At 50.5% G+C, this 17,774-nt stretch overlaps 1 protein-coding gene across 1 annotated transcript in view; it reads left to right on the top strand.

Annotated features, from left to right (window-relative positions):
- Positions 1–17,774, top strand: part of mlphb (melanophilin b) — a 251,531-nt gene that overhangs the window by 183,162 nt on the left and 50,595 nt on the right. Inside the window, exon 8 of the mRNA XM_084311402.1 lies at positions 432–673. Within this exon, the coding sequence (XP_084167528.1) occupies positions 432–673 (242 nt within the window). The remainder of the gene's footprint in view (positions 1–431; positions 674–17,774) is intronic.

The raw sequence follows: 17,774 nt of genomic DNA on the forward strand, positions 1-17,774 counted from the left end.
TAATGGATTTGGTAGAGAGAGAGAGAGAGAGAGAGAGAGAAGAAAAACTGTTGTCATTCTTATGTTGTGGCAGCAGCAGGGGGGACAACGACGACTTCGTAACCTAGTTACTTTCAAAGTAACTAAGTTACTTTCATAATCAAGTATTCAGTAAAGTAACTAGATTACTTTTTAAAGGAGTAATCAGTAATCAGATTATTTTTACAAGTAATCTGTGGCATCACTGGATGTGTTGGTTCAAATGCATGATATTTAGTAAAGTCAAATAATAGTAAAGTATTAATGAAAGCCTTCAATTGTCCGTAAGAACACAATATCTACTGTCTTCATGCACACCTTAGAAGACAATGAGATGTGAAAACATTTGTTTAAAAAACTTGAAACGGAGTACCCTACTTCATCAGCATCATCCCCCCTCTCTCTCTCTCCAGACGACAGCTCGTATCCAGACAATAGAGGAGTGAGGACGCGCTCCCTCTCACGGCTCAGCCACTCCTCGGCTGGCAGCGGCACCTGGCCCTGCCACAGTGGCAGCTACCTGTTGGGCCCCGACGACTGGGAGGAGGAGAACGAGGAGGACTACCAGCACTACCCGCTGTATGAGTCTCACCACCACCTGCCGCGCAGCCACACGTCCCAGGAGAGCCTCAACTCACTGGCCCCAGCGCCGCCGGTCAGAGAGCCACTCATATTAACACACACACACACACACATACTTGCATACAACAGGTTTCTTGTTTAACTACATAGCTCGGGACTCGTGCAGCCAGGGGGTAACTTGACTGTTGTCTTGATAGTCACGTTTGATCAATGCACACCGCTAATATGATTGATTTTTCAGGTTCACTATGCATATTGCGACTTTATCGTATGACAAAATACTGTTTGTCACCAGAATGGTTCCAGAATCACAAACACTTTATTGGCCAAAGGAGTGTGTCTTGGTGACAACGGTGCAAAGACATCGGTTAACAATACATTTCTGCAGTGAACAGGGACTGACAAACGATAAACTGTGTAGACTAGGGTAACAGAGCATGAGGTGAGGCGGACCTTTAAAAAAGTGAATATCAGGAAGGCAGCAGGACCGGACCCAATCCCCGGCCGCGTCCTAAAAGTCTGTGCCGACCAACTGGCCCCGGTATTCACTGACATATTTAACCTGTCCTTAGAACAGGCTGTCATCCCCACCTGCCTGAAGAAGTCCACTATTATCCCTGTACCCAAAAAATCCAAGCCTGCTTGCCTCAACGACTACCGCCCTGTAGCTCTCACCTCCATAGCCATGAAGTGCTTTGAGAAGCTAGTAAAGGGCTACATCTGCTCCTCCCTCCCCATCAACATGGACCCCCTGCAATTTGCATACCGCCCCAACAGGTCCACGGAGGACGCCATAGCCCATGTGCTGCACACAGCAGCATCACACCTGGACAAGAGGAAGGGGAACTATGTGAGAATGCTATTCATCGACTACAGCTCGGCATTCAATACCATAGTCCCCTCCAAACTCATAGCCAAGCTCAGGGACCTGGGCTTGAACTATGACCTCTGCCAGTGGGTCTTGGACTTCCTGACGGGCAGACCCCAGGTGGTGAGAGCAGGCAACTGCACCTCCTCATCCATCACCCTCAACATAGGGGCCCCCCAGGGCTGTGTTCTGAGTCCCCTCCTCTACTCCCTGTACACACACGACTGTGTGGCTCAGCGGAGTAGCAACACAATCATCAAATTTGCTGACGACACAGTGGTGGTGGGCCTGATCTCTGCAAATGACGAGAGGGCCTACCTGGAAGAGGTCAAGGTCCTGGCGGGATGGTGCCAGGAAAACAGCCTCTCCCTGAACGTCAGCAAAAGAAAGGAGATGATTGTGGACTTCAGGAGGTCGGGGGTCAAGGACTACAGCCCCCTCAGCATCGACGGGGCACCGGTTGAGAGAGTGAACAGCTTTAAGTACCTCGGAGCCTACATATCCGAGGACTTGACATGGACCACACACATTGACAGTGTTGTGAAGAAGGCACGACAACGCCTCTACTTCCTCAGGCGCCTAAGGAAGTTCCAAGTCAGTCAGAAGATCCTTAAGAACTTTTACTCATGTACAATAGAGAGCATCCTGACTGGCAACATCACCTCCTGGTTTGGGAATAGCACTGCACAAGACCGAAGCAGACTACAAAGAGTGACACGTTCAGCCGAACGCACAATTGGAGGGGGGCTCCCCACCCTCCAGAACATTTACAACAAGCGGTGCAGGGGCAAGGCTAAGAGAATCATTAAGGACTCCAGTCACCCGAACAACTGCCTCTTTGAACTGCTGCGGTCAGGCAAGCAATACCGGAGTCTCAAGGCGAGCACAGAAAGACTCAGAAGAAGCTTCTATCCCCAGGCCATCAGGCTGCTCAACGAACAATGAACACTACACAACAACCATCAAACGCACATAGCACACACATCCACACGCACACACTCACTTTAAACAAACACACTGTAGCACCCACTCCCCACACTTTATAGCACACACTCACTTTAAACAAACACACTGTAGCACCCACTCCCCACACTTTATATTTATTGATAAAGGATTGCACTATAACTCGTACACCTTAATGTAAATTGTACCTAAATTGTACCTCATCCCATTTCTGCTTTGCACTGTATAGTATTGTATATTAGTACACTGCATAGTATTGTATATTATATGGTAACTCAGTTATGTCTATTCTGCATTGAACATTGTACATATGTCTATACTGAACACTGTGACCTCATTTTCTACTTCTAATTTACATGCTATACTATGTTATTTGATACTTATCTTGTCTAGCACAGTCTCTGGAGCATAACAGTAAGAAGCATTTTGTATAAAAGTATTCTGTACTTCTGTATGACAACTATTAAAGAAACTTGAAACTTGAAACTATAGGTGTTTTTGGCCCGGAGGGACTTTTTCATAGTTCAGGAGCTGCAGGATCAGAGGACAAGTTTCTGAACCCCACTTTTCTTTAGCTCCCATCTCAGGGCAGGGACTCTCCCAGCACAGATGAACCATGAGTGGTGTAAGCGTACAGTGATTGGTTCAGACATCAAGTTCATGGTATCGGCTCAGCTGCGCTCTGCGGCTGGTGACAGACGTGCCTGAGTCAACCTCGTATTGTAGTTGAAATACCTATGCATTAGAAAAAATTTCACCAATACTGTGCTGTCAGAACAGTCTCATGTTTGTAGGTTAAGTATTTAAAGTACGCTATTGGCCATTTAGCACTCATCTTGTTATCTACCAGGAAATATTTAGTTTTGAGTTGATCAATCTAGTGTGATCTATATACAACAGTTACTTTGGTAGTTACAACATGATTGTATAAGTTAAACAGTGTTGTTGTGTGTATATGTGAAGTAACGTTATTTCCAATGTACGCTATTTGGCCAAACTAGAACACAGCCAAGCTATCTCACTTGACTCACTACTTATTCTTCATTAATTAATTCATTCATTCAATCAATCTTTATTTCAACTAAAAGATGTATTGAGGCCGGGCAATTCAATGATGTTGAGCATACAAACATAATAAATACAATAAACAATACAATATAAAGTGCATTGAATTGTGCAAAGTGCAATCATAATAGCGTTTGTACAACCAATTAAAACAACTACGGATTATGGTGGTGATTAAGAATTTTAACTGACCAAATTATACCAAAGTATTGAGATTTAGAGTTTGTTGTATGAAGTACGTGTCAGGAGCATAGAATCTAAAAGCAGATTTCCCAAGTTCAGTAGAAACTCTAGGGGCTTTAAGTGTAAGCCAATAATTGGAATGTGTACCATACAGTAGGTAGGGTCCAGATGTCCACTCCAATGGAGAAGTGAGATACATTGGGCAATCTGCAATTATGGCTTTATATCAGGGGTCTCAAACTCAATTTACCTGGGGGCCGCTGGAGGTAGAGTCTGGGTGAGGCTGGGCCGCATCAAATATTCCACAAAAAAAGGGTTCCAAGTATTCCAAAAAAAGGTACAACTACTGATCCAATCTTCTCACAAACTCACTAAAACCTCACAAACACCAGCAACTGAGCATTCTCAGTGGTGTCAGTGGACTCATCCACAGCTATGGAAATGCACTGTGCATTTTTTTTTATTCTATCACAAAGCTGTTTAATCAAATCCTCACCCAGTATTTCAGTTATTCTGGTTGCTGTGCTATCTGAGGATTTGCTTTTGTTTGCCTTCAAACATGTCTCCATCACTTAGTTCAGTCATACATTATTTTATTATGTATGCATCAGAGAATGGCTTCTTGTGTTTAGCCAACACCCATGCCACTGAGTGAAGTCTTGATTCCGTGAAGACCCGCCCTACTCTGCTCTGATTCGCAGACTGTGGGTGGGGGGGGGGGGGAGAGAAACCATACGCTGACGGGATGCGTGTATGCTTTTACCAACGCGTTCGTGTTTCCGGGTTCCCGTTTTGCGCTCTGATTGGCCACTGACCTACGCGCGTACGCCCCCCTCACTATGAGCGGCTGTGTCTGTGCGCTATTGTTTATTATTATCCGGCCACAGTGTGGGTTCCCTGGTCGGTAATGATGAGCTCAAATAGGTTATTATAATAAACACTGAATGGAGCATAGCCTTGTTGTTAGTTAGACAGCAGGCTATACGGTCTTCTTCAGTTGAGTTACACTTTGAAACATTTATAGCGAGTCTTGCTCTAGCGATGCATCATCACAACAACACGGGCGGCTCTACAACAACAATGGCTTATTTATCTATAAAGAGGACAATCCCATCGCTGACAACAAGTACTACGCCCGATACGTCAGACCCATGGAACGCACGTAAGCTAGCTCCATAGGGTCTAAAAGATGCATGTTGAGAATAAAGAAATAGCTTGGTGGCAAAAATGGTCGTCATTAAAGTCAATTTTACTTTACTTACCACTTAACACATACCTGCCGGCCAATCAGAATAGAGTACTCACCCAGACCATGGTATAATAATCTGTAATTCTGTTATGAAATTAAATGTAATGAAATAATGGACCACTCCAATAGAATTTTGGTGTCCTATGACCCCCACAAGGGTTGGGCTCTATAAGTGCATGACACAAACATTTTAAAATAAAAAGAAAATCAATCAAAGGGGCGATGGAATCACTTGCAGCTGGTGCTCTGCTGATTCCCACCACCGTGTCAAGCTGAATTGGTCTTGCCAACACTGGGGAGAGACACAAACAGGCCCGGACTGGCCATCGGGAGCACCGGGAGTTTTCCCGGTGGCCTGGCCTGCACAGATTAAAAAAAAAAATTATATAAAAAAAAAAAATCTTTTTTTTATTATTATTATTTTTATTTTTTTGCCAGGTCATTGTTTCTACTTGTGGCGGCGGCGCGGCGCGATAGTTAGATAACCTAGATGGGTGGGGAACAACCAGGATTTCACTGTCTGCGTCAGAGTTGGAGAACTATCTGACTCTCTCTCTCACGCGGATCACACACACACAATGGAGCCGTGCTGCCGCTTGTGATTGGTGGAGGCGGGACCAGGCGATACAACTGATTGACAGCGGAGGCGGCGAATGGATGCAGAATAACAGCCAGGCAATGAGCCAGGTAGTGAGGGACTCGGGAGAGATACAGTAGAGCGAAAGTCAATTAACGTTGATGTCAAGATGGACAGTGGAAGAAAGAGAAAGGGTGGAGGAGAGAGGGATAAAACAAAAAAAAAGAAAGGCCCTTACAGGAGAGAGTGGTTAACTGTATTATAATAGTAAATAGAAAAATATGTTGTGCTCTTGCTTTTTTCTTTTTGAAGGTGGAGAGAGTAGCATTGCTAGTGCCACAACAGTTTTATTTGAGGTCCATAACAGTACATTGTACTAAGCAATTGTTGGCTCATTAGTTTGTGATTCACATGCACTAAAATTCACCAGAATGCAGGAAATTAAGTCTTTGTAACAAAAAAAATCCTGGTGGGGGACCCCCAGACCCCCCGCTTAAAAAGTGGCCTGACTGGGGCTATATTTCGCGCTATATCTCCCGGTATGAATTATTTCCCCAGTCCGGCCCTGGACACAAACCCGATACAGAGACAAACATAACAAAGTCTGTCAGACATCAAAAAGAGTCAAGCTTGTCTATGTATGTCTCATCCTGCATAGTGTTAAATCCCACACAAAGATGTGGTGTGTTCGACTGTTCGTGTCAGTTTGTTGAGATACTGCAGTTCGTGTCAGTTTGTTGAGATACTGTGTTCGTGTCAGTTTGTTGAGATACTGTGTTCGTGTCAGTTTGTTGAGATACTGTGTTCGTGTCAGTTTGTTGAGATACTGTGTTCGTGTCAGATTGTTGAAATACTGTGTTCGTGTCAGTTTGTTGAGATACTGTGTTCGTGTCAGTTTGTTGAGGTACTGTGTTCATGTCAGTTTGTTGAGATACTGTGTTCGTGTCAGATTGTTGAGATACTGTGTTCGTGTCAGTTTGTTGAGGTACTGTGTTCGTGTCAGTTTGTTGAGATACTGTGTTCGTGTCAGTTTGTTGAGGTACTGTGTTCGTGTCAGTTTGTTGAGATACTGTGTTCGTGTCAGTTTGTTGAGGTACTGTGTTCGTGTCAGTTTGTTGAGGTACTGTGTTCGTGTCAGTTTGTTGAGGTACTGTACTGTGTTCGTGTCAGTTTGTTGAGATACTGTGTTCGTGTCAGTTTGTTGAGATACTGTGTTTGTGTCAGTTTGTTGAGATACTGTGTTTGTGTCAGTTTGTTGTGGCAATTCCAGGTGTAGGGGTGGCAGAATAAACAACACACAGACAGGTTGCAGTTCCCAAAATCATACTCTTTATTTTCTTAGTCAAATAATAACGGTTTGCTGTCGGCCGGGCGGCGTCTCCGCTCTGTGGCCTTTTGCCTTGCGCTGCTACGGGGGACTGAGAGGAGGCTCCTCGGCTCCATTAAGTCCCCCCTCTCCAACAGGCGCACCGCGCCGTGATTCGCTAATCAGGTAATCACTCTGATGGGTATTTAGTGACAGGTGCGTCCGGAAGCGGACGCCCAAACATGGGCAGCGCCCAGCCATTGGGTCGCCACATAGCGCCCATCAATCACCAAGCCCAGGGGTGGCTTGGGGTTGCCACAGTACCCCCCCTCCAGCTCCGACCGTCGGGGAAGAGCGTCCGACGCCCAACAGGCATCCTTTCTGGAGAGGGCGTCTGCGTTGCCATGCGCCACCCCTGACCTGTGAATGACAGAAAAGTTAAATGACTGTAACTCCAGAAACCATCGAGTCACCCTGGCATTGGTCCCCTTTGTCTTGGCCATCCAGACTAGGGGGGCGTGATCCGTCACCAGCGTGAAACGCCTCCCCAGCAGATAATAGCGGAGCGTCTCCAGTGCCCACTTAATTGCCAGACCTTCGCGCTCCACCGCAGAATAGTTGCGCTCGTGTGGCAGCAGCTTCCTGCTCACATATAAAATCGGATGTTCCTCACCCTCCAGTTGCTGGGAGAGGACCGCTCCCAGTCCCACCTCTGATGCGTCTGTTTGTACCGTCATCTCCTTGTCGAAGTTCGGGGAGATCAGCACCGGTCCCGAACAGAGGGCAGTCTTGAGGTCCTCGAACGCCGCCTCCGCCTCCGGTGTCCACTTCACCGTGAACGGCCGCCGCGCCTGGGTCAGATCTGTGAGGGGAGCAGCGCGAGCAGCAAAGTTAGGGATAAACCTCCTATAATAGCTCGCTAGCCCATTAAATGTCCTGACCTGCTTCTTGGTTAAAGGGCGAGGCCACTCCCTTATTGCATCAATCTTCCTCTTCTGCGGTTTCACATTGCCCCGGCCTATTGTGAACCCCAGGTACTCTGCCTCTTCTAATCCCAGCCTGCATTTCTTTGGGTTGGCGGTGAGACCCGCCTCCCGGAGGGCCCCCAACACCGCTCTCACCTTTTGGAGGTGGGTGTCCCAATCTGACGAGTGGATGATAATGTCATCGAGATATGCGGCTGCATACTCCCGATGGGGCCGTAGTACTCTGTCCATCAGCCTCTGAAAGGTAGATGGCGCCCCATGCAGGCCAAACGGGAGAACTTTATTATGGAACAGCCCATCTGGGGTGGAGAAAGCCGTCTTCTCCCTTGAGGCGGGGGCCAGAGGGACTTGCCAATAACCCTTCGTTAGGTCTAGTGTCGTGATAAATCTGGCCAGGCCCAGTCTGTCAATGAGCTCATCCACTCTAGGCATGGGATAGGCGTCAAACTTTGAAATTTCATTAAGCTTCCTGAAATCATTACAGAACCTGGTTGTTGAGTCGGGTTTTGGCACTAAAACAATAGGACTGGACCACCCGCTATGAGACTCCTCAATTACTCTCCATCTCCAGCATGACCCGCACTTCTCTTCTGACTGCCTCTCTTTTTGCCTCTGGGATACGATAGGGCTTCAGCTTTACCTTGTCTCCCGGGCTGGTAATGATGTGGTGCTGGGCCAATGTGGTGCGGCCCGGCGTGGCCGAGAACACGTCCCGGTTCTGTTGGACCAGCTCCCGAAGCTCCTGCCGTTGGGTCGGGGACAACTGTTCCCCGATGGGAACATCGGCCGCCTCTGCCACCTGCTGCGCAAAAGGGGGAAGAGGGGGGGGCGAGAGCAACACATCCCGGGCATGCCATTTCTTCAACAGGTTAACATGGTATAACTGTCGATGCTTCCTACGGTCGGGCTGGTGGACCTTGTAGTTGACGGGACCCACTTTCTCGATTATGTCGTAGGGTCCCTGCCATTTGGCTAGGAATTTGCACTCTGCTGTCGGTACCAGTACTAGGACTCGGTCCCCCACATTAAACTCCCGTGGCTGTGCGCCCCGGTCATAAATGCGCTTCTGTGCGTCTTGGGCCTGTTGCATGTGTTCTCTCACCACTGGCCAGAGCGCCTTCATCCTGTCTCTCATTACCTGCACATGCTCTATGAGAGACCGGTGGGGCGACGGCTGTTCCTCCCAAATCTCCTTTGCGATGTCCAGGAGACCCCGCGGCTTGCGGGCGTAGAGCAGCTCAAATGGCGAGAAGCCAGTGGAGGCCTGTGGGACCTCACGCACAGAGAACATCAGAAAGGGCAACAACTGATCCCAATTCTTCCCATCCTTCTCCATCACCTTCCTTAGCATGCTTTTCAGGGTCTTGTTAAAGCGCTCGCACAGTCCATCCGTCTGTGGATGGTATATGGAGGTTCGTAGCTGTTCCACTTTCATTAGTTTGCACATTTCTTTCATGACCCGCGACATAAAGCACGAGCCCTGATCCGTGAGAATAGAGTCGGCAATTCCCACCCGACTAAACAAATGAAAGAGCTCCCGTGCCACAATTTTGGCCGGCACCGTGCGTAACGGGATGGCTTCGGGGTAACGGGTAGCATAATCTATGATTACCAGTATATACTGGTGGCCTCGGGACGATTTAACTAGAGGGCCCACTACGTCGAGGGCAATTCTTGAGAATGGGGTCTCAATGATGGGCAGCGGGATCAGAGGACTTTTATATTGTACCTTTGGTGCTGCGCGTTGACACTCTGGGCAGCTCCGGCAATAGTCCTCTACCGCTCTCTTCATGCCCGGCCAATGGAAACGCGCCCTTATGCGCTCCATGGTTTTGTCCACGCCCAGGTGCGCTCCGAGGATATGTGAATGCGCCAGCTGGAGTACAGTGGGAATAAAGAACTTCGGTACCAGCAATAGATCCCTAACCTCATCATTCTTTTTTACAACTTGGTACAGCAATTGTCTTTTTATTGCAAAGTGAGGATATGGCAGGTTACTCACCCCCTCCACGGGATTTCCATCTATGGTCTTGATATTCGCCCGGGCCTGCGTTAGGTTTGGGTCTTCCAGCTGGGCCGTTCCGAACTGACCCGCCAGGTCCCTCCCCACCTCGTCCGCCTGGGGGAACTCCGCAAAGGGGTCCTCGTCACTGTTATCCGTCTCGGGGCCCGCTTGGGGCGCTGGCGCGTCGTCACCCACACCTGATGCCGTCTCTGTCTCACTCCCCGGTATATCCAGGGGTTCCGGCGCGTCGTCACCTACATCTGAGGCCGTCTCAGTCTCACTCCCCGTTACGTTCAGAGCACACACCTTCGGCTGACGTAACCCTTTCTTCTTCCTCGGTTTACCCGTAGAGGGTGGGGTGCGCGGGGAGATGACGGCTGAGCACAGCTGGCGATACAGGGGGCAGTCTCGACCAATCAGCAGCGCTACCGGCAGGTTAGGTATGACGCCGGCTGTCATCGAGCAGACCCCCTTGGTGGTTGTCAGGGTGATCGGCGCTGTAGGATACAACTTTGTGTCCCCGTGCACACAGGACACTGACACTTGCGGAGCCTCTGCGTCGCAGTGTGCCAAATGGGGCTGAACCAGCGTTATGGCACTACCCGAGTCCAGGAGCGCTACGGCATCTTTGTCGTTGACGCGCACGGGTAAAAGTGTCGCCGATGTTTCCTTATGGGCCCAACAGGCTGCGCCATAGTTGCACGTCTTTCCGCGGGGGTCTGAAGCTGCCGCCGATGGCATGGACACATCCCGGCCTGGGCAGTTCCATGAGAGATGCCCGGGCTCGCCGCAGTCGTAGCAGCGTCTTTGGTCCTGGTCGAACAGCGGTCTTCTTCGGGGTAGTTCGGGCTCACCTGCGTTCCCTACCCGGCCCCTTGGGCTGGGCTCGTCGGGACCCCTCCTTGTTCTCGGCCGCTCTGGCTTTTCCCCTCGCCCCCCTTTGAGTAACTCCCGCGTTACCTGGTGGGCCTCCACAATATTCACCAGCTGCTCCACGGAGCGGGGGTCCGCTTGACTCGCCTGCTTCTTCGAGTCATAGGGGAGGGCTCGGACAAAGCGGTCCATAACAATCCGTTCCAAAACCGTGGGCCCTCCGGGGTCAGTCATTAGCCAGGCTCGGCTTGTGCGGACCAGGTCGTGCATCTGGGAGCGCGGGGAGGCCTGTGCGTCATACACCCAGTCATGGAACCGCTGCGCGCGGGACTGCAGACTATGGCCGTACCGGGACAGAATTTCCTGCTTTAGCCGAGTGTAGTTCCCGGCTTGCTCCGGTGGCAGGTCCTGGTAGGCCTTTTGTGCATTACCCGACAGGAAGGGGGCCAGCAGTCCCCCCCAGTCGTCTTCGGGCCAGCCCTCCCGGCCGGCGGTGCGCTCAAACGCCAGGAGATAGGCTTCTATATCCTCCTGCTCTGTCAGCTTGGGGATGAAGCGCCCGGGGTTAGGCCGCGTCCCGGCGGCCCCTTCCTCCTGCCGGTGAGCGGCCATCCGCTGGAGCTCCGCGTGGATCATCCCTGTCTGTTTCCTCTGTTCGTGCAGGGCCTCTTCGTGCCGGGTCTGTTGTTCCATGCTCGCCTGTACAAGCTGCTGCACCAGCGCGTCCATGCTTTTTCCGTTATTAAATTTATATATATATATATATATATTTTTTTTTTATTTCTTTTATTCTATTCTGATAAAGTCTATTGTTGTTTATTCTGCACCCCTGATTGCCAGTAGACTATGCCCGCATTCTCCACCACTGTGGCAATTCCAGGTGTAGGGGTGGCAGAATAAACAACACACAGACAGGTTGCAGTTCCCAAAATCATACTCTTTATTTTCTTAGTCAAATAATAACGGTTTGCTGTCGGCCGGGCGGCGTCTCCGCTCTGTGGCCTTTTGCCTTGCGCTGCTACGGGGGACTGAGAGGAGGCTCCTCGGCTCCATTAAGTCCCCCCTCTCCAACAGGCGCACCGCGCCGTGATTCGCTAATCAGGTAATCACTCTGATGGGTATTTAGTGACAGGTGCGTCCGGAAGCGGACGCCCAGCCATTGGGTCGCCACATAGCGCCCATCAATCACCAAGCCCAGGGGTGGCTTGGGGTTGCCACATTGTTGAGATACTGCAGTTCGTGTCAGTTTGTTGAGATACTGTACTGTGTTCGTGTCAGTTTGTTGAGATACTGTGTTCGTGTCAGTTTGTTGAGATACTGTGTTTGTGTCAGTTTGTTAAGATACTGTGTTCGTGTCAGTTTGTTGAGATACTGTGTTCGTGTCAGTTTGTTGAGATACTGTACTGTGTTCGTGTCAGTTTGTTGAGATACTGTTTGTGTCAGTTTGTTGAGATACTGTGTTCGTGTCAGTTTGTTGAGATACTGTCTTCGTGTCAGTTTGTTGAGATACTGTGTTTGTGTCAGTTTGTTGAGATACTGTGTTTGTGTCAGTTTGTTGAGATACTGTGTTTGTGTCAGTTTGTTGAGGTACTGTGTTCGTGTCAGTTTATTGAGGTACTGTGTTCGTGTCAGTTTGTTGAGGTACTGTGTTCACGTCAGTTTGTTGACATATGGTCTCGTGTCAGTTTATTGAGGTACTGTGTTTGTGTCAGTTTGTTGAGATACTGTGTTCACATCAGTTTGTTGAGATACTGTGTTTGTGTCAGTTTGTTGAGATACTGTGTTCGCGTCAGTTTATTGAGATACTGTGTTTGTGTCAGTTTGTTGAGATACTGTGTTTGTGTCGGTTTGTTGAGGTACTGTCTTCGTGTCAGTTTGTTGAGATATGATGTTCATGTCAGTTTGTTGAGGTACAGTATGGTGTTCATGTCAGTTTGTTGAGATGTACTCTGTCTATTTGTTGAGATGTACTTAGCTTGTGTCAGTTTGTTGAGCCACTGTGTTTGTATAAATATGTGGAGATGTACTTAGTTTGTGTCAGTTTGTTAATGTACTTTGTTTGTGTCAATTTGTTGAGATGTACTGTGTTCATCACAGTTTTCACATGTGCACTTATGGCATAACATTTTAGAAACTAGTTATGCTGAATTCGAAATTCCAACTTCCTACTAGGAAAAATCTAATAAAACGTTTTGTCAGAATTGATTTGATTAGATTATGATGACAAATATGTTTACTGGCTAAATATAATTTGGAATTTGCATTCACATTCGCCTCTGCCCAAGATCGCAAACATTTGTACCAAATCGGGACATAGCTTATATAACGTTAAATTGGGTGTATGCAGAGAATGACAAATAACTACATCATTGCCTAACTCATAAATGATCAGACAAGTTTAATTTGTGGTCAGAAAAGTAAAGGGACATGTTATGTCTTTTCTGTGTTAGGAAACCATACTTTCATCGTTTCCATGGACACAGTGAATAAACAAGGCTGCACAGACGCTGTGAAATAGTATTATTTTACTTTTTTCAACTCATTTTCTATTCTTATTTATAAAATATATGGATGGGACCTATAATATAATTTATTCAATTTGTTAAGGGAAATAATATGAATTAAAGTAGCACCGGTTATATCTCATTACTGGCAATCACGTCTCGCTCTGCCTTCTGAGATATCATTACCTCCAGCACCTATTGTGCCCATGGAAACCAAACACATGCACCCACCAGCACGTGACCACGCCACTCCCCTGCGTGCCTCTACAATAGGCAGGAAGTGGTCACGCTTACACCCTTCCTCATTCTTTTCCAAACGCGGAAGCTGCTCATATGCACTTGCAAACAGGAACTTTGTTATGAAGCGTAGGGAGAAATTATGCAATGTTGGGCTTTCACCAGAAGTACACCAGCCCCCGGAACCCTCTCGGCACGTCCAGACAGCACGGCGGTCCTATCCTGTGTTTTCCTCGTCGCTTGACAGCGGACCGATGGACTTCGCGCGGCGCTTGGCAGTCGAGCCACGTCGCGCTCAGGTAGGACCTGCGCTGGCAGGCATTGGTACTGGCATGTTTGATACTGCTCGTTGTCTCGTGAGACGACCGGGCAATGTATTAGCGCGGGGGGCTGGGTGTTTGGATAAACGTGGTCATCATGACTCATTGTTGAATGTTTTTTCAAGTATCTTAGCGCACGCAGCTGGCGCTAATGCTACAGTGTTTGGGGCGCCGTTTCCCATGTACCCCGCCGGGGCTGTCTTCACTCTTCCCTCCTCTTAACCATTCATGCTGACGGTCAATCGGTGTCTAATGTTGGGGTTTAGCTGAGGCTTATTTACCCTTTACATGGGTGGATGGGCTGACGACAGGGCTCAGGGCAGGTGTGCATTTGTGAATCTATGAATTGAAAATTGGGGACCCTGATGTAGACAGGACTAACGTTTTCTCTGGTCTGCATCCCCTTAACAATTGTGTGTATTGGGCTAGCCCATTCTGCAATATGTTAATAAAGTTTTCGTTCATTCATTCATTTATCCCTTACACGGGTGCCGGCACAGGTGTGCCGCAGTAGAGGTTATTGCATGACTACTAGTGGAGCAGTGCTTCACTAGTAATAGACTTTGGTCAGCAGCCGCCACTGGTGTTCCGTGCTTAGTGAAGCAGGTGGCATCTGTCCTTTGCCCTGACATGGTGGAACGGTATCCCGCCCGGCCGACGCCAAGAGGCGGGTCGGCCCGGCAGGTGGCTGGTGGGCTGATGAAGCTTATACCGCCGGAGTACCGAATTTAGCAGCAACTAACAACATTGCTCAATTGGCTGCTTTTCTGTCAAAAATTGTGTCGGTGGTGGGGCCTTAGGGCCAGCCGACGTCAAAACCATCGCGCAAGGTTTTGAGGTTATTCAGCTTTTGACCCACCCGCAAGCTATAACCGCAGGGAGGGCTAGGATGCTGTCAACGGTTCTTCACAGGCATCTTTGGTTGGAGCAATCTCCCCTTGAGGAGGGAAGGGGTCTCCTCCTCAGGGCTCCCCTCTCCGCGGGTGGACCTTGGTCTGTCCAGGGTATCTCAGGCGGGGGAAACATGGCCGCTGGCCGGGGGCCTCGCCGCAGCCGCTAGCGAGGCCGTGCTCTCACCTCTGGCTGCGCGGTGTGGGGCGGCGTGGAGCCCAGGTCAAATACCGCCCACGCCCCCGGCGAGGACCCCGGCCATGTTTCCCCCGCCTCAGATACCCTGGACACAAAGAAAACAGGTGATCAGAAGGCCGACAGCCTCGAGGGATTGGCTATATTAGATGGGCACGCCCTAAAAAACCATTGCCATCTACAGTAGCTGTGTCTAGCACGTTCTCCGGTTACTCCCCCCCGCTACGCTACAGGACTCAGGGCTCTGATTTGTCCCCTTTGGCTGCGGGCTGCGTTCTTCCAGTGAAGCGCAGGCGGCCCCACATTTCGCTTCTCATGGAGACAGGGGCTGACACCCAGTTGCTAGCTAGGCCTGGGTCTGTCTATGAGAATGCTGTGCTCTCAAGCGGCTCCCACACCACACGTCCTGCGTCTGTGTTTGGTGAGCCTGGTGTTGTATCTGTCGACGGAGCAGGGTTCCCTGTATCTAAAACATTTTGTCAGAGGGGGAACTCTAGGCCCAGGAGGTCGCAGCGTGGGTTCCCCCCAGCCAGCCCTCGCCAGGCCGGGTATTACGTTAGTGCCTCCCCCATCTGGACTTCCGATCCCGTGGTGGTCAGTCAGGCATGCGTAATTTGGGTGGTAGTAATATCACTACAGGGCTACGGTGTGTAGAGACCCACCCTATCGGGCAGTGTGAGGACCACACACCATGCATGTCCAGCTGCAGAGCAGGCTGTCCTCAGAAAGCTAAGCCGGGAAGATGCTCAGCGGGGGAGCCTATGTCACCAGGGGTGATGGCCGCTCCCCCCGTATCAGACCGCCCCTTCTGTCGGGGTCCCCCCCTTGGGTGCGATTGCCTCGTTGGTAGAGTCAGGGTGCAATATCCCGGCTCCGCGGGACACCCTGCTCGCGCGGTTGGCGAGACCAGGGTTGACAACACACAGCGGGAGGGACCGGGCCACCTATCTACGATTCCTAGCGGACCAGCGGCAGTTGGCGGCGGGGGCGCTTTGGAATTTTTACCACTTATGGCTGCAGTTGTAGCCATATGTCTGTGTGGATGGAGAGAACGCTGAGGGCGGCGCTTGTGTTACAGTTTACACAACCCCGCCCTCCATTTTTGGGTTTGGTACAGACTCTATTATCAGAGTCTGCGGCAGTGACAGCCCTGGCCAAGGAGATTCGTTCTCTGGCAGCGAAGCAGGCCGTCTTTGTGGTCCCATGGGAGGACGCGATGAGCGGCGTTTCCTCCCGATATTCTCTGGTGCACGAGAAATCGGGGGGGGGGGGGTCAGACCCATACTGGACCTGTCCCATGGAAGGTTCAGAATGTTGACCATCACCCACCTGTTAAGCACTGTCAGGTGGGGGACTGGTTCACCTCCATAGACCTGAAGGATGCGTATTCGCATCCCGATCTTCCCTCCTAGAACATACATACGCTTCCTTTTTCAGAGCTTAGCGTACGAGTACCAGAGGCTGCCGTTTGGCTGACCTCGCTGGGGCCTCTGCGTCGTCGGGGGATACAAATTTTATTCTACCCTGGACGACGTTCTGGTCCTCGGCCGGTCAAAGAAGATTGCCAGGTCTCATACCAGGCAGGTGGTGGAATTTCTCACCAGGCTGCGTTTTGCTGTATACTGGAACAAGAGTGCTCCTCTTCCCAGTCAACGGGTGGAGTACTTGGGCTTATTTCTAAGCTCAAGGTCTATATGGGCATCCCTCTCAGAGCGGCGGCGAGAGGATATTCTCGGCATGCTTGGGCGGTTCCGTCCTGGCAGGACGGTTACGGCGCTGACTGTGATACGCCTGCTTGGTATTATGGCATCTGCTCAAGCTGTGGTCCCTCTTGGCCTCCTCTTCATGAGGAGGATACAGAGGTGGGTTCTTCAGTGTGAAAATAGACCCTGTGAGAGTCAAGTGGAAGCTGCTGAAGGTTCCCATGTCAGTACTGGGGGACCTCGCCCTCTGGGGGGGGGGCCTGGGGCCCTCACCAGTGGGGTCCCCATGGGCAGCAGGCTGTCACACGTCACAGACTTCACCGACGCCTCCCTCACAGGATGGGGGGGGACGTGTCGGACAGACGCAGTAGGGGGCAGCTGGCAAGGACCATGCTGCCCGGTCTGCACTACATATCAATGTGTTGGAATTGAAGGCAGTGCTTCTAGTCCTCGGACGGCTCGGCCATCATGTGATGGGCGAGCATGTTCTGATCAGGACGGACAGCACGACGTCGGCGTCGTATGTCATCAGACAGGGAGGAGTACGCTCCCCCCGTCTCCACCTGATGGCGGCCGATTCGGTCCGTGGCCGCACGGGATTCTGTACGCGTTCCCCCCCATACACCTGATAGCTCAGCTGTTGGGGCGGGTACGTCAGGAGCGCGGGACTTTGATCCTGGTCGCGCCGGGCCGGGGCATGGCTGTGTGGTTCCCGGCCCTGATTCAGCTCATGGTGCTGCCGTGGCCTGTTCCGTGGTCACCGAAGGCCCTTTCTCAGGCATGTGGAACTCTGTTCTGCCTCCTGTTCTGGGGCAGCCCCTGATGGCTTGGCTGCTGAAAGGGTGAATCTGGTGGGGATGCGTGGTTAATGCCATCTGGAACGCGCACGCTCCGTCCACTACCGCGGCTTACGCAGGGAAGTGGCGTATGGTTCGAGAGTGGTGTGAGGTTGGGGGCTTGGACCCGGTGTCATGCCCCCTGGACTCGGTTCTGTCCTTCTCCAGTCTATCCTGGATGGGCAGTCGGCCTCAACAGTGAAGGTATATGCCGCAGCTATATCTTCTTGTCATGTGGGCTTTGAGGGCAGAACACTGTTCAGCCACCCTCTCGTGGGATGTTTCTTGCTTGGCGCACGGCATCTCAAGCCTGTGGAACGTTCTCTGTCTCCGAGTCGGGACCTCCAACTGTTCTAGAAAAGGCTGTTAGGGGCCCCGTTTGAGCCGCCTGAGCAGGCGCCATTTGATCGTCT

This window comes from Notolepis coatsorum (assembly GCF_963971535.1).
Source record: "Notolepis coatsorum genome assembly, chromosome: 3".
In the NCBI taxonomy this organism is placed as follows: domain Eukaryota; kingdom Metazoa; phylum Chordata; class Actinopteri; order Aulopiformes; family Paralepididae; genus Notolepis; species Notolepis coatsorum.